The sequence below is a fragment of the Hemicordylus capensis genome, chromosome 2 (assembly GCF_027244095.1).
Source record: "Hemicordylus capensis ecotype Gifberg chromosome 2, rHemCap1.1.pri, whole genome shotgun sequence".
NCBI lineage: Eukaryota > Metazoa > Chordata > Lepidosauria > Squamata > Cordylidae > Hemicordylus > Hemicordylus capensis.
Window position 1 is genome coordinate 48,532,000 of NC_069658.1, and position 20,047 is coordinate 48,552,046.

At 41.3% G+C, this 20,047-nt stretch overlaps 1 protein-coding gene across 3 annotated transcripts in view; it reads right to left on the bottom strand.

Moving 5' to 3' along the window:
• The window catches only part of POLK (DNA polymerase kappa), a 54,222-nt gene that overhangs the window by 10,563 nt on the left and 23,612 nt on the right, over window positions 1-20,047 (bottom strand). For all 3 annotated transcript variants that reach the window (XM_053291193.1, XM_053291192.1, XM_053291194.1), the window contains 4 exons: window positions 18,322-18,446; window positions 7,529-7,695; window positions 6,476-6,508; window positions 5,453-5,546 (listed from right to left, as the gene is read on the bottom strand). In XM_053291193.1, coding sequence (XP_053147168.1) covers window positions 5,453-5,546; window positions 6,476-6,508; window positions 7,529-7,695; window positions 18,322-18,446 — 419 coding nt within the window. The remainder of the gene's footprint in view (window positions 1-5,452; window positions 5,547-6,475; window positions 6,509-7,528; window positions 7,696-18,321; window positions 18,447-20,047) is intronic.

Sequence of the window (20,047 nt, forward strand, 5' to 3'; positions counted from 1 at the left end):
TGCATCTGACGTTATTAGATGCCAAGCATGGTAAAAGGATGTGAATTGGATGGGAGAAGTGAAGAATACGTGAGATACTTCCTGTGTTTAAATATCAGAGAGTCTGCTTTGATGGAACTCGTGTCTTCAATTTTTGTTGCTGTCTTTGGTTATATGGCTTTTAAAACTTAAGAACAGCCCTGCTGGATCAGGCCCAAGGCCAATCTAGTCCAGCATCCTGTTTTACACAGTGGTCCACCAGATGCTGGTGGAAGCCTACAGACAGGAGTTGAGAGCATGCCCTCTCTCCTGCTATTACTCCCCTGCAACTGGTATTCAGAGGCATCCTGACTCTGAGGCTGGAGGTGGACTATAGCCCTACAACTAGTAGCCTTTGATAGACCTCTCCTCCATGAAGTTATCCAAACCCCTCTTAAAGCCATCCAGGTTGTCGGCTGTCACCACATCTTGTGGCAGTGAATTCCACAAGTTGATTATGCGTTGTGTGAAAAAAATTACTTCCATCTGTTGGACCTAAATTTCTTGGCAACCAATTTCATGGGATGACCCTTGGTTCTAGTGTTATGTGTGAGGGAGAAAATTTTCTCTCTATCCACTTTCTCTACACCATGCATGATTTTATAGATCTCTATCATGTCTCCCTGCAGTTATCTTTTTTAAAAACTAAAAAGCCTCAGGTGTAGCCTTACCTCATAAGGAAGGTGCTCCAGGCCCCTGATCATCTTGGTTGCCCTCTTCTGCACCTTTTCCAGTTCTACAAGGTCCTTCTTTTGATGTGGTGACCAGAAATGTACGCAGTACTCCAGGTGTGGCCGCACCATAGTTTTGTATAAGGGTATTATAATATTAGCCATTTTATTTTCAATCCCCTTCCTAATGATCCCTAGCATGGAATTGGCCTTTTTCACAGCTGCTACACATTGGGTCGACACTTTCAACGAGCTGTCCATCACAACCCCAAGATCCCTCTCCTGGTCAGTCACTGACAGCTCAGATCCCATCAGTGTATACTTGAAGTTGGGATTTTTCGTCCCAATGTGCATCACTTTACACTTGCCAACACTGAACCGCATTTGCCATTTTGTTGCCCACTCACCCAGTTTGGAGAGATCCTTTTGGAGCTCCTCACGATCTGTTTTGGATTTCACTGCCCTAAATAGTTTGGTGTCATCTGCAAATTTGGCCACCTTGCTGCTTACCCCAACTTCTAGATCATTTATGGATAAATTAAAAAGCACTGGTCCGAGCACAGTTCCCTGGGGGACCCCACTTCTTACTTCCCTCCATTGTGAAAACTCTCCATTTATACCAAACCTTTGTTTCCTGTCCTTCAACCAGTTACCAATCCACACATAAATATGATAAACAAACAAACTGCCCCAGACAGAGCAGTGGTACTTAGCCATGCAGGTCATGTAGTTTGCTATCTTGATAGGTAGACAATAAGTTGAATAAAATCTACATCCCATGGCATCCACTTTCTGCTTTTTTTAATCCACTGGGGCGGAGTATCTCTTGCCTAATTTGTTGCTAATGGCACAATCAACCACCAATGAGTTCAATTGTGGATGTTTCAAGAAGAAGGGGCATGTATCTTCCTGCATTTTGTATAGGTTCTCTAGCCTTTTTGATGTAGTAGTTGAGACAAACGGTGTGTCCCAGCATGTTTTTGCTGAATGCCAAGACTGATATAGCAGGGATAAAGATGCTGGTTGTGATGATGAGGAGCTGGAGATAAAAGCGTACACAAGGTCTTTTACTTCCCGTGTTGGTGTTTTCAGCTCTCAACCCTATACTTTTGCCATTTCAGCCACATAAGTGGCTTGTAGGACGTTGTCTTCTGAGTAGGTGAATTTGAGGGTAGATTAGTAACATTCTCATCAGGGGAGGGATTGGAGTGGTTCTCTGTTTGGACTAATTCTCCTTCAGAAGAAGAGGTATTCTTCTGATATTCACCTTTGGAATGTTCTGTCTCTTTTAAGGGTGATTTTTCCCACTGGTGGAGAGTGATGAACTATCTCTAGATTGGACTCAGGTTGGCGAGTACTGTCAGTAGCCCTTTGCTTTTCCTTTTCAGGGGGTACATTAGGAACCCTTGGTCTTTTGAAAGGAGAAGTAGCAGTAGGCTTGGTTGAATGTCTTTGTTCCTTAGGGGTGAAACTCTTGTCTAAATCACCTCTTAGTTTCATAGACTTACACATCCTGTAATTGTCAAAATCATATGGAAGTCCAGGAGAGAGTAGATAATAAGGGTCTCTATAGCACCTGAGACTTCTTATGTAGTCCAGGTCTAAAGCCCCTGGAGAGCTCCAATAGTCCATAAGTCATGTCATGGACAAGTAGCGTGGAACAAAATGGTGGTACCGTTCCCTCCAGGAGTAGGAGGGAGAACATCTAGGTGTTATCCTCAGAGGAAAAGCTGAGGGAGTCTCAGGTAATGGAACAGTTATTTATTCTTCATCACCATCCAGTCCCTATATCAAGAATCCCCTAAAGGTAGAGCCTAATGGAGTGGTAGCTGTGGATCCCATCAAAGATTCTAAGTTCCTTGAAGTAGAGTTTTCATGTAGAATTGGGGATGTCTCTCTAGAAGAGAGATGCCTTCCCCTACTTGAGTCAGAGACATCACCATGGTTGCAACGGACTGGCGAAACGTCTGGAGAAACATCTATAATGACAGGAGACACACTGGAGACCCTGGTCTTAGTAGAGGTTGCCTGTATCTTGGTGGTCGATACTGGCACAATGATCTTCAATGCTGATCATTTATTTGGCAGAGATGGAGAAAGAGTAGATCTGGTGACCGTCTTCAGTATTGAGGTAGACACCCGTTTCGTGCCCAGTGCTGCAGGTCTTGCAGCATCCGGAGTGACTTGCAAGCTTTGACACCCGCTCTGTATAGTAGATGGGGATGGAGTATGTGGGGACCCAGAGATCATCAATACTTTCTCTGACATCAATGTCTGGCTTGATGTCAAGAGTCTGCCATGTTTAGAGCTCAAAGGTCCCTGAGTGTCTCCTCTCTGATGTTTTCACTTTTTGTGGTGATGATGTTGATCATCCTTGCTTGATCATCCCTTCAGGCTTCTTTAAGGGAACTTAAAATCCCCTTGCTCCGTTTCACGTGGAGGTGCCTGAACTACTGATCTCAGGGAGTCCTCCAATGTCAACCTCGATCCGACAATCATCGGACATGAGGGCTGACCATCGTCCGACATCGAAGTTGCCAAAATGGTGATTTTGGCATCAATGTCGAGGGTCTTAGTGCTGTCTTGTATAATGCTACCCATAAGTGGAACTACTTGCTTTTTCATGTTTGCTTGGAAAAAGACAGATTTTGCAGGTGGTGTTTGTGGTGTTTGTCCAGGCAAATGAAGAACTCGTGCCTGTCAGAGGAAGGTAGCGTTCCTCTACAAGTGGCACACTTCTTGAAATTTTTTTTAGAATCCATTAGAACAGCTGCCAAAATGTAAAGTGAAAGAGAAATCTGAAAACAGTCTGCTGTCCGAAATCTAGAAATTTCACCAACAGAAGAACAAATTTGAAATGCGATGCAAAGGAGAACCTGAGAAACAGTCCATAGGTCAAAACCAAAATAATCTAATAGAACTTTTCCTCACAGGAACTGAGTTAACAAGTTACACAATGCAAGCGGTGCAACAGTCGAGAAGGAACTGAGGAAAAAGTATTTTCCTGCTGAAAATAGAGGTCGTGCCATGCGTGTGATCTGGTGCAGCCGAAGAACACTTCATGGAGCTAATTCTTCCATGGGAGTTACTGCACAGGCGCAGAACCCATTTTGTGAGGGAACATGGATCACCTCAAAGATCTTCCCATTGCTCCTGGGACATGAATGTGTTAATGAGGATTTGTGTGAAAGTTGTTCTTATGGATATGTATCTGTAAGTGTATAAAGAGTTCGGAGGAGCTTGAATTTTTCAAACAGGATCAGCAGAGAGGGACTGGACATTCTGAGAGGAGAATTTCCTCTCATATTTGGACCAAGCAATTGTGATTCATGCATTTGAAAGCCTTGAGGATGATTATTACAATGTGCTCTGTATGGGACAGCCCTTGAAACTGTTCAGAAGTTTAAGTCATTCTGAATGTGATGACCTGTTTCTTGACCAGATGGAAGTGGGGAGTGCAGTTGCAAGTAAGAAAACTGGATAAGAAGAGATCACCATATGCACATTATACCAGAATATCTGTCCTGATTACTTTCTATAATTTTTATTTGTGTCCTTTTAATCCTAAAACACTTGAAAATTAAGCCTTCATTTGTCCCATTACTTGGTGGCCAATACTTATGGCCTCTTGATGGCACAGTGCCCATATGGATGTCTGAAGATACCAAGCAAGATGGACCTATGGTCTGACCTGGTATATGGCAGCTTCCTATGCTCTTATGATAGAGAGGCACAATTTGTTGCCTCTTGCCATTATTAAAATCCCTTGCCTTTAGAGGTCTGTAAAAATCATAAGTATCTGGCAACAAAATGTTCTGAAGTTAGAGATAAATATTATTTATAATATGGGCAGTTTTTATTTATAAATGTGTTTTGATTATGTGTTTGTGATTGTTACTTGCTTCAAGCCTTCAGAGACAGAGTGTCCTAGAGTTCCAAAGAAATAAAAAGCTACAATTCTTCTAGATGTCCCTGAATGTTCCTTTTTGCCATGCCACAAATATCAAAGGCTAGACAATGTAGCTATGTTGTTCAGTGCATAGCACATACCATTCCCTGTTAAAACTACAGACTCTACCTTGGGCTGCATCTGTTATGAATTAGATGGAGAGGAATAATAGTACATCCTTTAAATGTTCAAGCATTATGCACTTGGCCAGAGTAAGACTGAAGGCAATCCATTACTGTTCCTCCTTTTGCTAATTAGCAGATTTTACTACACCATCTACTCTGTGCAAAATTACTTGGTGAATTGATTTTTAGCCTACTTTCCAGTAGGCTTGAGATCACCCAGCATTCTGTGTGTGTGTCCGTGTTTCCCCTGTATCAACTTCACAATGCCTGGACCAATATGAACCAAATCAGGTGCAGTTGTAGGGACACATAGGGACACCTCAATGGCATAGTTTGTGATGATGGCATCCACCCCAATCCAAGTTGGCAGACACATGAACATTTGAGGTGCAAGAGATCTAACTTGTGGACCTCGATTTGTACCGAATTTAGTCCAGATGTAGAGACAGTGAAAAGAAAGTAGGCTGATTAATTCTTACTAGAACAGCTTGTTAAAAGGTAACCTAAGGCTAAATGAATTCCTAAAAGAATGAAATGAAGAAAACAAAAATTTATATACCTCCTGCCCCTACACTATTGATGCCTGAAGTACAAACATAATAATCAAGAGAGAAACACAGTACTAATGGATGCACAAGGCCCAAGTGCCAATAAGTATGAGGAATGTTGCATTTATCACAGTTACCTACTTTAAGTCCTTCCTTTTTCAAATCCTGAGCAAGGTCATTGCAAAGTTCTTGACACAACTTGTATTGTTCTGCTGCACTTATTTCATTAAATGTCCTATGTGCCAAAAAAAAAAAAAAAAAAGCATTTGTATTTCACCTTGGAAAACCTCAACTATGAGTAATAATATTCTGTCCTCAAATACCACAGGGAAAGTTGACATTTTTTCTACTGACCCATGTACTGTACAAATCAGAATATTTAAAAAAAGATGTGTAGGCTAAGCAGGAGAGATTTACAAGAATGCTTGAACCACCAAAAAAAAAAAAAAAAAAAAAAGGCTTCATGCCACATTATCATTGTGACATTTCAAAACAAATGCATTGTTCTCTCAATATGTGCCAGAGAATTATCTGCAATTAAACTCAAGGAAACAGCCAAAATATGGTTTCCTGTGCATAATGTACAACATTAATAATTAGCAATGCTTGGCAACTGATGCAGCAGCCAAACATCAGATGTGCAAATCAGTAGTAACAGGGAAAGAATTATATAGTTATTAAAAGAAAAAACTAGCTATCCTAAAAAACTATTTCACTATTGTTAACTTTTTTTGGAACTGAATTTTATTTGGTATCACTAATCTTGTAGAAAGGATGACCTTTTAGTATAACACTGAGATCACTTATTGATACAGGCCCAGTTATACTAGAACCAAGTAATTTTTTCATCCAAAGAAGCAAAAGTCTATATTTCTCCTGAAACTGTTTAAGGATTTATAAAGCAAAACCATGATGTGATTAAGTGTTGCCTAAGTGTCTGCATTGATTCTCCTTACAAAGCTAGTAGCGGGCTTAATGAGAGAAGATGTCAGCTGAATGGAGCAACAGGAAGCCAAGCCTCAGTATAGTATAGTCATGTTGTGACAAAGTTGTTTGCTGCATGTATACCAGGGTTGCCTTGCTATTCTAGACACAGGATAACTTTATAGCAATTTTGCTTCTAGGGTGAACTCATTTCATTTGGATAAAATTGTGAGTACATACCTCTCGGTACTCATACTTTTTCTCTCTCCATCTCTTTAAAAAGGAAATACAAAACAAAAACTCATCATCAATGTCTTAACAAGTACTAAAAACAGCCACTAAAAATCAAGTTTTGATGATGCTTATATTCCCAATTGTAAGCCACAAGATTTATGGGAATTTTTACACTTGGAAATGAACAAAATAAGAAACACACAGTGTTAATCATACTTATCAGTTATAGAGGTTTATAATAATCATTTATCCACAATAAAATAGTAGTAGCCCAAGATAGCTAACAATAAATTATCTAAAGAAATTTTACTGCAGGGAAACGTGCACCAGCCTCTGCCACTGGCCGAAGGACTAGAGGCTCCTGGGAGGCTGCACCCTCTGCCTGCCAGGAAGCATTCTCAGCAAAAGATTAAAATCAACCCGACCTCCCCAATATCCACCAGAGAAGGAGCAGCTGTAGGGAGTTTGCTCCCCACCATACCCATCAGAAAGAACTCTATGCTGCTCCCAACTTCCAGTTGCCCAAGGACTGCAGAGACCAGAAGGGAGGCAGAAAGAACTCTAAGCTGCTCCCAACTTCCAATTGCCCAAGGACTGCAGAGACCAGAAGTGTCTGCCATTGGCCAAAAGATGGGCTGCTGGATTATGGGCTTGTGTGTTTTAAACTATGTACTATTGCAACATACTGCCAAATACTCGGAGGCCCTTTTTAATCAAGATGTAGGGGATAAATTGAATAAAATAAAATCATACACATGAATTCAAGTCCATCTCTTACATGAGCACAGAAAAACTGAACTTATAACAACTGAAATGCAGAACTTGTTTCATTGAAATATATTATTTTTATCTAATACATCTGCTATACAGTTAAGAATCTTGAAAGCAGGACTGGAAAATCCCTCTGCCTGAGACCATGGGAAGCTGTTGGCAGTCACAGTAAATTCTGGGTTGGGCCATTGGTTTGACTCGGTATAAGGCAGCTTTGTTCCTATGTGTAATGTGCAACGTGCTAATGAAACATACAGAAAATATCTAAAATGAAACTAACCAACTAACCTTTCCAAACGTGTGGAACCCAAACCAAGAGAGATTTCTAGGAAATTACGCCAAGATGTTTCAGAGAAGAGAAGAGATATCAGTGCCCTCTGCTGGTAGAGTTCTGTGCAAGTCACAATTCCCAGAGCTTTAAGCATTTTCTCTGTTACCTTTCCTATGCCAGGTACCTAAAAGGAGAGTTAGTATGCACCAGTGAAAAAAGGAACTCCCAAGAAAAAAGTGAATGTTTAAACATTTCCTCTGGAAATGAATATTCATCAGCTTCATCTGTTTCCAATGGTCAACTGCGAACAAATTTCAGTAGTGAAAAACACTCAGAGGATAACTTGCCATCAACTATCATTCCAGAGCTGAATTGTTTTTAAAATAATTTCAAAAATAGTTACATGGGTCTCTTGAGTGAACTGACTGCATATTTCACTGACATCCAGACAATTTCCATGTCTGATTAGATTCAGAGGAACTATAAAACATACACTAAAACAAGGAAGTTATGCCACATCAAATTCATGTATTTTGCTTTGTTCCAACAGCGGCAGAACTCCAGCCAGAGAGATCTTCCATTTATTTAACACCACCAGTTGTTCTTTTCAAAAAAGAGAAATATCAGAGGTCTAGCTATCCTGGAAGCTGCATTACCTATAGAGGCCCTTAATTTCCATTAGTCTTTTTCAGACAAGGTAGAACATCACAAAGTAGTACAAAAGCTTTCAAATTCATCAGAACTCTTTTTTCAGCTGGATGTTCAAAAATAGACATTTTATTATGCAAAAGAAATAAATAAAGAAAAACTATTTAAACATAAATAAATATTATGTTTAACATAAATATTTATGTTTACCAGTTTTTCTTGTGCAAAAAAAGGAAAAACTAAAAACTGGTAAACATACATTTATGTTTACCAGTTCTTAGTTTTTCTTTCTTTTGTGCAATAAAAGGTCTTTTTGTTAAGAGTTGGAATTAATATGCGCATTGCATCACTGACCTATCAACCTGTGTTAAGAAAAATATAAAAAAGCACAAGGACGGCGAGAGAGAAAGATGCATTATACAATAGTTTTAAAACAGAGTAGAGGTGGTGGGCAGACTTATTCTATGTATGCTTACCTAGGAGTAAACTCCACTGAACACAGTAGAGTTTACTTCTGTTCAAAAAGGCAGAGAGTGCATGTTTATTGAGTTAGACCAGGGATAGGCAACCTTGACTCTCCAGCTGTTGTTGAACTACCACTATCATAATCCCCAGCCACAATTGTGTCTGGGGATTATGGGAGTGGTAGTTCAATAACAGCTGGAGTTGTGCCTAGCTGGTGTGTCTCAGGTGGACACACCTGGGCTAGACCATTCTAGGCGCAAAGAATATCTTAGATTGCACTAAAATCTACTGAGACAAAAAAGCAATAGCCACTTAACTTTGAAAATATAAAAGCCAGTCAGTATTCTGATCTGTCTCTAGAGCTAACTAGAACACACAGGTCCCCTGTAAGATACAGCACAGCTGTATGGGAAATGGTCCCTTTTACGGTAGATGAGCAGGTAGAGAGAAAAATCTGGAAGTAATTATATTAGATAAGCTGGAAATTAATTTCATGCGAGCATTAGGAATTAACAAAATTAAGAGAAAACCAAATTGGTTTTCTTAGTGCTATCTACTGGTTGCTTTCCCTAGAGACAAAGTCTCATCACAACTTGCTTATGTTGTTCTTGGTTCTAATAAAGATATTACACTACTGTTACTTTGGGTTTTTTCCTAATGGATCAAAATGGCCACCTACAATTTTTGCCTTAATCGCTGCATGTCTGTAGATACACGCTGGTGAGGAAAGGCATTCTGTGCACACATTTGTAATTTCTTTGCAAGTTTCAAAGCTAGAAGTTTCAAATATATATATATATATATAAATCCTTGGGGACCCTGGTTCAAATTAAACTTCAAGCAAAGATTTTGAGAGGCTTGCAGATCAGTGAACATCTGTAAGCATTAATTGTCTCACCAGCTGCTTACCCAGCCAGCTGAAATAAACTGGCTTTGGTACTGCTACCTAAAACTATGACTCAAAGACAGGCAGGTATGCTATTTTCCAGATCTGTATACCATATACAGCAAAGCTCTTGGAGCAGTTTTCAAACCTTAACACAACCATAATAGGATAACAGAAGTCAAAAACAACAACAACTGCTACTACTTCAGGCTGTTTGCTTCAACTCTAGAGATGGGGGCAGGGAAACAACAACATGCAGAAAAACACATACACACACCAGAGAGAGATGGAGAGGATTCTCCAAATCATCAGACATTGCTATAATGTAATCTTACTGGCATTCAATGTTTGAGGAGGCATATGAATGCTACTTGCACTTTGATGTTAGTTAGCAGCTTAGTACCTTTAGTGTCAAGACCAAAAAAGAGAGGAAAAAAAGAGCAAAATGGCACAGGCATAGAGGAGATAAGGCTTATGTTCCTCATCTCCAGAAACATTATGGGAACCAACAACTGCTCCAGAAAAACAGGTTTCTTACCTGTAACAGGTGATCCAGGATCATTCACAACATGGGTAATGCACCTCCACAGTAGCCCTGCGGAAAGATTCCATAGGACCTCTAGGTGCTCTGAAGCTTTGCTCTTCATGCGTGGAGCATGCTCAATAGCTTGGGCAGCAGAGCGACTGTAGCTCAGTTCCTGGTTGACCGTGAGAGGTCTGTTCTTCGCTAGAAGCATTGAAGATAAGTGACTATACGTAGCATCCAAGCAGAGGGGAGGCTGGGCAGGTGTTGTGTATGATCCCAGATCACCTAAAGATCAGCTGTTACAGGTAGGCAACCTATTTATCTTTATGATGGTCTGGGATTATTCCCAACGTGGCTGATTAATGCTGTTTGGATATCAATGGCATAGTGCTTTATGAACAGGAGCTTAGAAGTCTGCATGGCTGATTTACAAATGTCCATAATGGTAATTCCAGATTGATTGATTGATTGATTGATTGTTAAATTTATATACCGCCTTTCATTAAAGCAATCCCAAGGTGGTTTACAGCAAAAAAATTTTTAACACAAGATGGAAAAAAAGACACAATTAAAATATTAAGTGGGGGGAAAATATTAAACAAATCTGATTTAAAAATTTAAAACAAAAGCATAAAAGCAATAAAAACTATAAAGAGCAGCAGCAGAGAATCAAATAAATACCTGGGCAAAAAGCCAAGATTTTACACTTTTGCTAAAAGCTGTGATGGAGACCAAGGAGCGAATAGCCACTGGGAGAGCATTCCAGAGTCTGGGGGCAGCAACAGAGAAGGCCCTGTCCCACGTGCACGACAACCGAGCCTCTCATTGTTGGCACCAAAGAGGTGCCAAAGAGGTAGCTATAGCCCTGGTGGAATGGGCTTTAATAGTTGGAGAAGGTTTTACTCGAAGTTTGTAACACAGGAAATGAGTTCTAGAGCCAATGATAATTTTTTTTGTCTGGAAATAGTGTTGCCCTTGTTATGACCTTTGAAGGCGATGGTCTCTTGGTCTTCCTGAAGCCTTTAGTTCTGTCCATATAGAAAAGAAAGACTCTACAAACATCCATGGAGTGGAGGGATCGTTCCAGAGTGGGAGCTAGTATTCAAGAAAAAATACAGGGAGAACTATATTCTGGTTGATATGGAAGTCAAACTATTTTAGGCGTAAAGTAGGGGTCAGTCCTCTTTACTACTTTGTGAGGGAAAAATTGAGTATGGGGAGTGGGTGTAACCTTAATGTTGTCAATTCACTGACTCTCCTTGCAGACGTTATAGCAATTTCAGCGAGGCAGAGGCAAGGAGTTCAAATGGTGCGTCTGTCAGAGAAGAAAATACTGAAGAAAGGCTCCAAGATTCTATAGGTTTCCTCACTTGGGGAAGTTGCAAATACCTCATAAAGAGGGTGGGAAAAGAGTGTTTTAGCATGCCAACCTGGGTGAATAGCTGAAGGGGACACCCTGTTGACTTTAATAGAAGAGTTAGAAAGTCCTAACTACTTTCTAAAGTAGTAAGATAAAGTAAAATTTGTTTTATGGAGGCCTGGTAAAGGTCAAAGTTTTTGTTTCTATTTTGAAGCCTCCTTAGCCTGGTGTATTTTACTGTGGCTGTACAGGACATCATCAAATTTGTATCATTTTTGCTCTCTTGCCTTGGATTGGCTCTGAAAGCATAGATTAGGTTTACAATTAAGAGCTGCCTCTGGGAGAAAGGCTCTTTTTAAGTATATATCGAGGAGGCCTATGTAGGAAATGCGCTTTTGAGGCTGGAGAATGGATTTTTTCCAGTTGACCTGGATACCAAGGTCTTGGATCAGAGTCAAAATGTACTGGACATGGTAATTCAGGGAATCTTTCATTGTGGAAGTCATCAGCTAGATGTCCAGGTATGGAAAGATGGAAAAACCTTCCATTCTCGGATGGGTAATGACAGCACTCATGCACTTTGTAGGAACACAAGGTCTGGTGGAGAGACCAACGGTATATTGGTAGGCTAGTTGTCCCAAGGTAGACACAGAAACCTTCTGTGTTTGGGGCAAATACCAATATGAAAATAAGTGTCTTCCAAATCCAAAGTTATGAGCCATTCTTCTTCTGCTGGTAGGGGAAGGATGCCTTGTAAACTGACCATTTGAGATTTTTTTGGATGCATGAATTTGATGAGCGAGCTTAAGTCTAGGATTAGACGGAGGTCTCCATCTCTTTAGGGAACCTTGAGTAGAATCCCTTCTTTTGTTCTTTTAGAGACTTGTTCTATCACCCCTTTCAGTAAGAGATCGTTCACTTCTTCTCTTACAAGTAGGATTTGTGTGGGTGTATTTTATCCCCAAGAACGTGGGGACAGGTGGTGAATTCGATTGAGTATTCGGTGAAAATTATACTCAATAGCCAAGCATTGGATGTGATGCAATGCCAGGCTGGAGAGAACGGAGCAGGTCTGGTGGAAGAGGCGTCTGTAGAAATAAGTGATTGGAAAGGTGCTGTTTTGACTGGTCCTCCCCACCACCACCCCCGCTTTCCTGTTGTGGTTTGTTTTTGGCCATAACAATGACTGCGAATGTAATGGAAAAGGCTTCTGTAGTCCTTGCGGTCTGACTTGTATTGGAACTTTTGTTTCCTGTACTTCCTGATCCACTGAAAATAAGACTGTGGCACAAAGGAAGATGTGAAAGTCTTAGCCATGTACTTCGATTTTTTTCAACTTCTCCATGGTATCATCCGTTTGGGAGCTGAAAAGGCCATCTCCATCGAATGGGAGGTTTTCTATTTTTTCTTTCATGTCCAATTGAAGATTTGTAGATTGTAGCCAAACATGGTATCGAAGATATATGGCTCCAGCTAGTGAGCATGATTCCATTTCAATCAGAAGTTTCACTAAGCTCAAATGCTGGCAAGTCATTTATTTGTTTATTGAATTTATATACCGCCTAATATTGAAATCTTTAGGTGGTTTACAAAATTAAAACATTTAAAATACATAAAAAGATAAAAATAGATAAAAACACATTAAAATTTAAAAATTGTCTGGTAACGATGGAGAAGACCTGAAATAAGGATCTCTAAAATTTACCAAATCTTTAAATATAGTCACGATCTAGGGTTCCCAGGGAGCTCCAGTAGTCCATATATTTCCTAGAGGAGGAATAGCCAGGTGTAGAATAGTGATCTCTCTCCTTCCAGAGGTAAGTAGGATGGAGAGGGGAATGGTGTTACTCTAGCAGGAGATGCTGATGGGGTTTTTGAATTGGTACTAGACTTGAGCCCAGGTCCTCAATGACATCCAGACCATGTAGGGAAAAGGTGGAGTCAGACAGTGTATTATTTGTAGAACTCAGAATTGATTCTATATCCTAGAAGCGGTTTTGGACATCGAAGGTGCAGAAAGAACGTTGATTTAAAAATGGAGTAAACATAGCTCTCTTTGCAGCCTCGGTATGTGCTTTAGACTGTGTTGAGGAGGTGCTGACAACATTGGATATTGTTCGTATTGAAATGGCCAGTGTTGAAAGCTGAATAGAAGAATGAGTTGTCATCAATACCAGTATCAGTGTCATTATTGGCTTCAAGGTCAGTGTTGGGACTGAAGTTAGGGGTGAGGTCGGAGTTGAAGTGACATCCAAAATCTCTGGAGGAGATATTAGATGAGATGTACTGAACCATGACAGAAGGGGTACGATTCTGAACAAAGAGCTTTTCATGGATAAGGCGTCTGATGTTGGTGGTTCAGTTGAGGTGGGGGGAAGCGTTCGATGTTTGTCACCTGCCAAAGTTAATTATGAATGGTGGGTCGATGCTGGATGATTTGAAGATTCCGATCTTGGGGTCACCGATTTGGGGATCAATGTCGAGGAGGAGATATTTTTGTATTTAGAAGTTGAGTGCGATAAGGGGTCTTCCTCATAATGTTTCTGTTTCTTATGGTGCTTGTGATGTCATTCTTTGGAGACATCACAGGGCTTTTTATAAAACTCCTTCGAGTGCTCCAGGTCAACACGTTGGGTATGGGAGGCTCTCTCAGGTGAACGTCTCAACATAGACGCTGACTTTGAATGTCGATGGTTGGATGAGATCGAAACTGTGGACATTGGCAGTAATGGGAAACATGGCATATGTGTTTGAGGGTGCAACGCTTTTTCATTCAAAGCAGCCCTAAGATGCAATTCTCTGGTCTGCTTAGAAAGAGAGGCAGATCTTACATGTCCAGACAATATAATCTTCTCCCAACACAGCAAACACTGCTCATCTTTGTCCGATGACAGGAAAGTCACCCTGCAAGATGAACACTTTAAAAAATATTTCTGAGCATGCATGAGTCCAAAACAATAGGAAAGAGGGGAGCAGTCCAAGTCAAAGCCTTAAAATCTAAACCAATTTTCTTTCAATTTCTACAGGAACCAAGACTAAAATGAGGAGTGAACCTTAATGAAGCGCACTGAGGCAGTTGAAAAGGAACTGAGCTACAGGTGCTCTGTCACCCAAGATACCAAGCGTGCTCCGTGCGAGAAGGGCGGAGCTTCAGAGCGTCTAGAGGAGCTATAAAATCCTTCCACAGGGCTATTGTGCAGGAGCATTACCCATTTATTATTTACTATTATTATTATTAAAAATATTTATACCCCGCCCCTCCAGTGCACTACTGCTTGAGGCGGCTCACAACTATAAGACAGACACAGATACAAGTAATGCAATTAACTAAAAAAAATTGTCAGATTAAAAGCCACAGTTATTAGGTTCAAATTAAAACTGAAAATTATAAAAAGCTAAAGGACATACCAGATATAACAAAATAATAATGGAGCATTAAAAATCCTCCTTAAAAAGGTGTGTTTTAAGATGTTTTTTAAAAACACTGAGGGAGGGAGCATGGTGAAGCTCTTCAGGGAGGACATTCCAAAGCCGAGGGGCCACAACCGAAAAGGCTCTGTCTTTAGTCCCTGCCGACTGGATCTCTGTTAGTGGTGGGGTCATGAGCAGGGCCTGAGATGACGAGTGGAGGGCCCTGGCAGATTCATATGGGCGAATGCAGTCTGACAGGTACCCTGGCCTCAAGTCATGAAGGGGTTTAAAGGTCAATATTAGCACCTTGAATCTAGCCCAGAAGTGGACCGGTAGCTAATGAAGCTGACGCAGGATGGGTGTAATACTAGTGAAGCGACTTGCACCCAATCCAATCTGGATGTTACCAACCTGATTGAGGTCAGGTCCGACAAGTAGGGTCACAGCTGGTGTAACAGCCGTATTTGGTAAACAGCGCTTCTGCACACCGCCGCCACCCGTGCTTCCAAGGACAGTGCTGGGTCCAGAAGCATCCCCAAGCTGCGGACTTTGTCTTTCAGAGGAAACATGACCCCTTCTAAGACTCAATTTACCTCATTACTTCGATGATCAGTTCTACCAACCCAGAGCATTTCCATCTTATCTGAATGGAGTTTCAGCTTGTTCACCCCCATCCAGTTCAGAACAGCCTCCAAGCCCCGGTTCAGGGCATCCACTGCCTCCCTGGTGTCTGCTGACTTAAAAGACAGGTAGAGCTGGGTGTCATCAGCATATTGATGGCACCGCAGCCCACACCTACGGATGACCTCTCCCAGGAGCTTCTTGTAAATGTTAAACAGCATGTGGGACAGAATAGATCCTTGTGGCACCCCACAGGCCAAAGGGTGGAGCAGGCATCCCAAAACACCACCTTCTAAGTATGACCCCCTAGGTATGAATGGAGCCACCGTATAACCCCAAGTCCAAACCCAGAGAGACGTCCCTGAAGGATACCATGGTCAATGGTGTCGAAAGCAGCTGAGAGGTCCAGGAGGATCAACAGAGACACTCCCTCTGTCTATCTCATGGCATAAGTCATCCACCAGGGTGAACAAGGCAGTTTCAGTCTCATATCCAGGTCAGAAGCCGGACTGGAAAGGATCTAAGTAATCAAATTCATCCAGGGCTGCCTGGAGCTGAGATGCCACAACGCTCTCCAACACCTTGCCCAAGAAGGGGAGGTTTGAAACTGGTCGAAAGTTATTTAAGTCATCTGGGTCCAATGAGGGCTTTTTAAGGAGGGGCCTAATGACTGTCTCCTTTAGGCAAGAGGGGACCACCCCCTGCTCTAAAGAGGCATTCACCACCCCCGCCACCCACAGACCCAGTCCCTCCCTATAAGCCTTCACCAACCATGAAGGGCAAGGGTCCATGTTGGGAATTATCTCAGATCACCATAAAGATAATATATACATCACATAAATACATTCCAGACTGTCTATCAAATATTAACAGAAAATAGTGAAATGGGGGCAGGAAATCACATCTTCCCAGTCAGCAGATGCACAGTCATTGACTTACATCCAGACTAGGGTTGTGCTAGCATAATTCTGTTCACATTATGCTTATAAGGACATAGCTGACAGTGTATACAGAAAGGAACATCCATCTCTGTCAAAAGTTGACATGTTGCACAACCCTGTGTGTGTCCCAGAGAAGATCTTCCATTATCAGGTGTGCAACACTGCAGAGCAGCACAACTTTATGTAGCTTCACAAACTTAAGTGTGTGCAACTTCTCTTGCTGCAGTAGTATAACACTGATCTGGATGTCAGTCAATGTGTACGCACAGTATATTATTGTGAAGGTGCTGCATCTGTCTACATCTGAAAAGACATTAGCAAGAATCCACATATGGCGGACAACATAGGAACACAGGAAGTTGCCATATACTGAGTCAGGCCATAGGTCCATCTAGCTCAGTATTGTCTACACAGACTGGCAGTGGCTTCTCCAAGGTTGCAGGCAGGAATCTCTCTCAGCCCTATCTTGGAGATGCCAGGGAGGGAACTTGGAACCTTCTGCTCTTCCAAGAGCAGCTCCATCCCCTAAGGGGAATATCTTCCAGTGCTCACACATCAGAAACCCCTGCTAAATAAGCAAAGAGGCACCTTTAAAAAGTGGTGATTCTGTTTATTTAGCAGGGGGAGAGCAACTGGTCCTCTCTAACCCCAGCACAGCATCCATCCAGTGGCTGCTGTTGATGTCTTTTTTATGTTTCTTAGACTGTGAGCCCTTTGGGGACAGGCAGCCATTTAATTAATTAATTAATTTATGTATGTATGTAAACTGCTTTGGGAACTTTGGTTGAAAAGTGGTATATAAATACTTGTCGTATGTGCCGTATTCAAGTCTCCCATTCTCCCAGTACCAGGGTAGACCCTGCTTAGCTAAGGGGACAAATCATGCTTGCTACGACAAGACCAGATCTCCTCTCTCAAAGTCCCACAAAGACAGAGATGAACTGCAGGGCTGAACAAATCCGAGGCACTAGCTTGCTATGGCATACTGAAATTTAAGTGTGGTGCCAGAGCCACTCTAAAAGATTAATGTGAGCAGGTGGCAGCAAGCAAAGCAGGGGTTGGTTGCTCCCCACTCCTCACATCCATCCACTGCCTGGCTCAGGCAGACAACAGATGGATGTGAGGAGGAAGAAGTAATGTGAAGGTGGGACCAAGTATGTCTCCAGATAGAGCAGAGGGTATTGCTGGAGGGAAAAGTGGGGTGTCTACTGCTCCATGGAGCAGAGGGAGTTTCTGGATGTCTTGATGCCACACTAGCGTGCACACACAAAAGTCATGGATATGTAATGTGCAGATGCAAAATTATGAAGAAGAGATAGTTATCTCAATTTAAACTAGATGTCTGAAACATTGAAAGGTAAGACACAAGTCAGGTTCCTAAATTTTTGGGCTGGCTCCTAGGTCCAAATAAAACTTGTTGAGGTCTGAAGTAATATATGTTTGCGCAAGCCATCAGATAAACTTTTCCTTTTTCAAGACTGATAAAAAAGATGGAAAGAGAGATGCAAGAGAAAAGTTGTGTCATGTTACCAATGCATTTTTGGAGCATGCATGGTTTGTTTATTTAATCTGGCACACTTTTTTTCTTCTTTAAATAAAAAGATTTTTATTTGGGAGTACAGATTAATGTAGATTAGAAAAAAAGAAAAGGAAAAAGAAACTGAGATGAAGATTTGGAAAGAGTAGAAGACAGTAAATAGACTATGTACATAAACACCAGTAATAATGGTAACAACACCAGACAATTAATTCTACAAGAGATAGACCTGAATGGCATAACCCCATTTGAAAATGTGCCAGGCTTGTGACACCATGAAATATTTAAACACCAAAGTTATTTATACATAGTCACTATTGTAGCTATGTGTTTTTAATGTTTATACCACAATTCACTGTATATGTAATGGATAAATAGTGAAAATTTTTCTAACTTTAATAAAAATTGTTCTCACCTTTCTAATAGGTAAATCTTTGATGAAGTCCATCACAGCTTCTCTTTCTGGGAGAATTCTGTACTGACCATTAGGTTTATTTTTATCACTGCACATTTTTGCCAGCATCATGTTTGGAGCAATGCCTAAGCATAAACAAGTAAGCAAAGAAACAAACCAACAAATCTTCCAGCTTCTTTGCCATGATTTCATTAATAAAGATCTGGTGTTCCATATTTGATCAACAATAATATTCTTTATTTTATCTGAATTTATTTCAGTCACGTGCAACAGGCGGTTGCCGGCCTCGCGAGGAGCTAACGAATTCTTCCCGAAGCTGATCTGCTCAGGCGCAGAACCCCACTATTTAAGTATGATGGAACCACTATCCAGATCTAAGAACATTGACTAGAAGAGGTCCTACTGCATTTCTTACACGCATAATCATTCATTAATAAGTTAGCAATGCAAAAATGATTGTTCTATTTTGAGATATGTGTTAATATTTGAAGATGAAGATGTAATGTACATAGCAGTCAGACACAACATTCCCTGCAACTTCATTTACCAAAGCAAGTGAATAGCAGTAATTAGTGGTGTGCATGGAACCGGTCCGGCACTGGGAAGGGGGGCTCTTTAAGAGCGGGGGAGGGTGCCCAACGTGAGCACGCACGCAATGCAGGATGTGATGTGCGCACGCGCAGTGAGGCTTTTGAAGCCTTTTGATGAGGAAGGGGGGTAGGGGCGGCAGGAAGGTACCCTGCCGCCCCAAATGCTTACAAAACGGGGAGCGAAGGAGGGGGGAAGCGGCAGGAGGGGTAAGCACACCCTCCCCTGCCCTTAAAGACCCCCCCCAATCGCCGAACCGGCCCCCGGTCCGGAGGCCTTAGAATGGGCTCCGGACTGGTCCGTGCACATCCCTAGTAGTAATGTAGACTGACCATGTAAAATAGCATGGAATGAAAGACTTCCAGAGGGGTAGCTTCCAGAAGCCAAAAAATACTTTTGGAGGGAAAAGAGAGAAGCTAAGAATATGAGCTATGGTATGGAAAAAGTTTTAGAGTACAACTATATTAAACCAACTTCTATAAACAAAACGTCTTGATGAACAATAACATTTTTTGAAATGTGAGCAGCTGAAAGGAACAGGAGTAAAAATCTGAACTCTGACACATGGATGGTCTCTAGACTACAGATTCAACCTAATCTGTGCACAACAATTGCCTTCAGTGATGCTGCTGCACCGCTTTCTAATTGCCCATGCTATCTCCTGGAAGAGGGCTGGCAGCTCTTAATCAGCATTTATGCCTTCTTTATCACACATTCTCTTCTGACACAAATGCTAGCTCAAGGAGAGAGCAATCAAAATATTCATTAAAGTAATATTTTGATCTAGTAAAACTAACTTTTTATAAAGATCAAGAGAGAAAGATTGTGATTCCTGGTCCTTTCAGGCTCAGCTCTTTCCATTACTCTCACTGAAAGTGCAATACCCTGATCCTTAGCACACTTATTTAGCTTACCCTCAAATGACTTAGAAGTAAACTCCACAGATTTCAAAGTCTTTCTTTGGAGTAAGGACAGGAACATGTAGAAAATGCAGTTGGGAGACACTTCCCAAGATCGTGATCCTATGCATCTTTTCCTTTAAGTCCCATGAACTGAGTAGAACTTACCACTGAGTAAACATGCTTAGACTTCCCTGCAGCAATCACCTCTAAACATGTTTTTAAACAAACATTCTTCA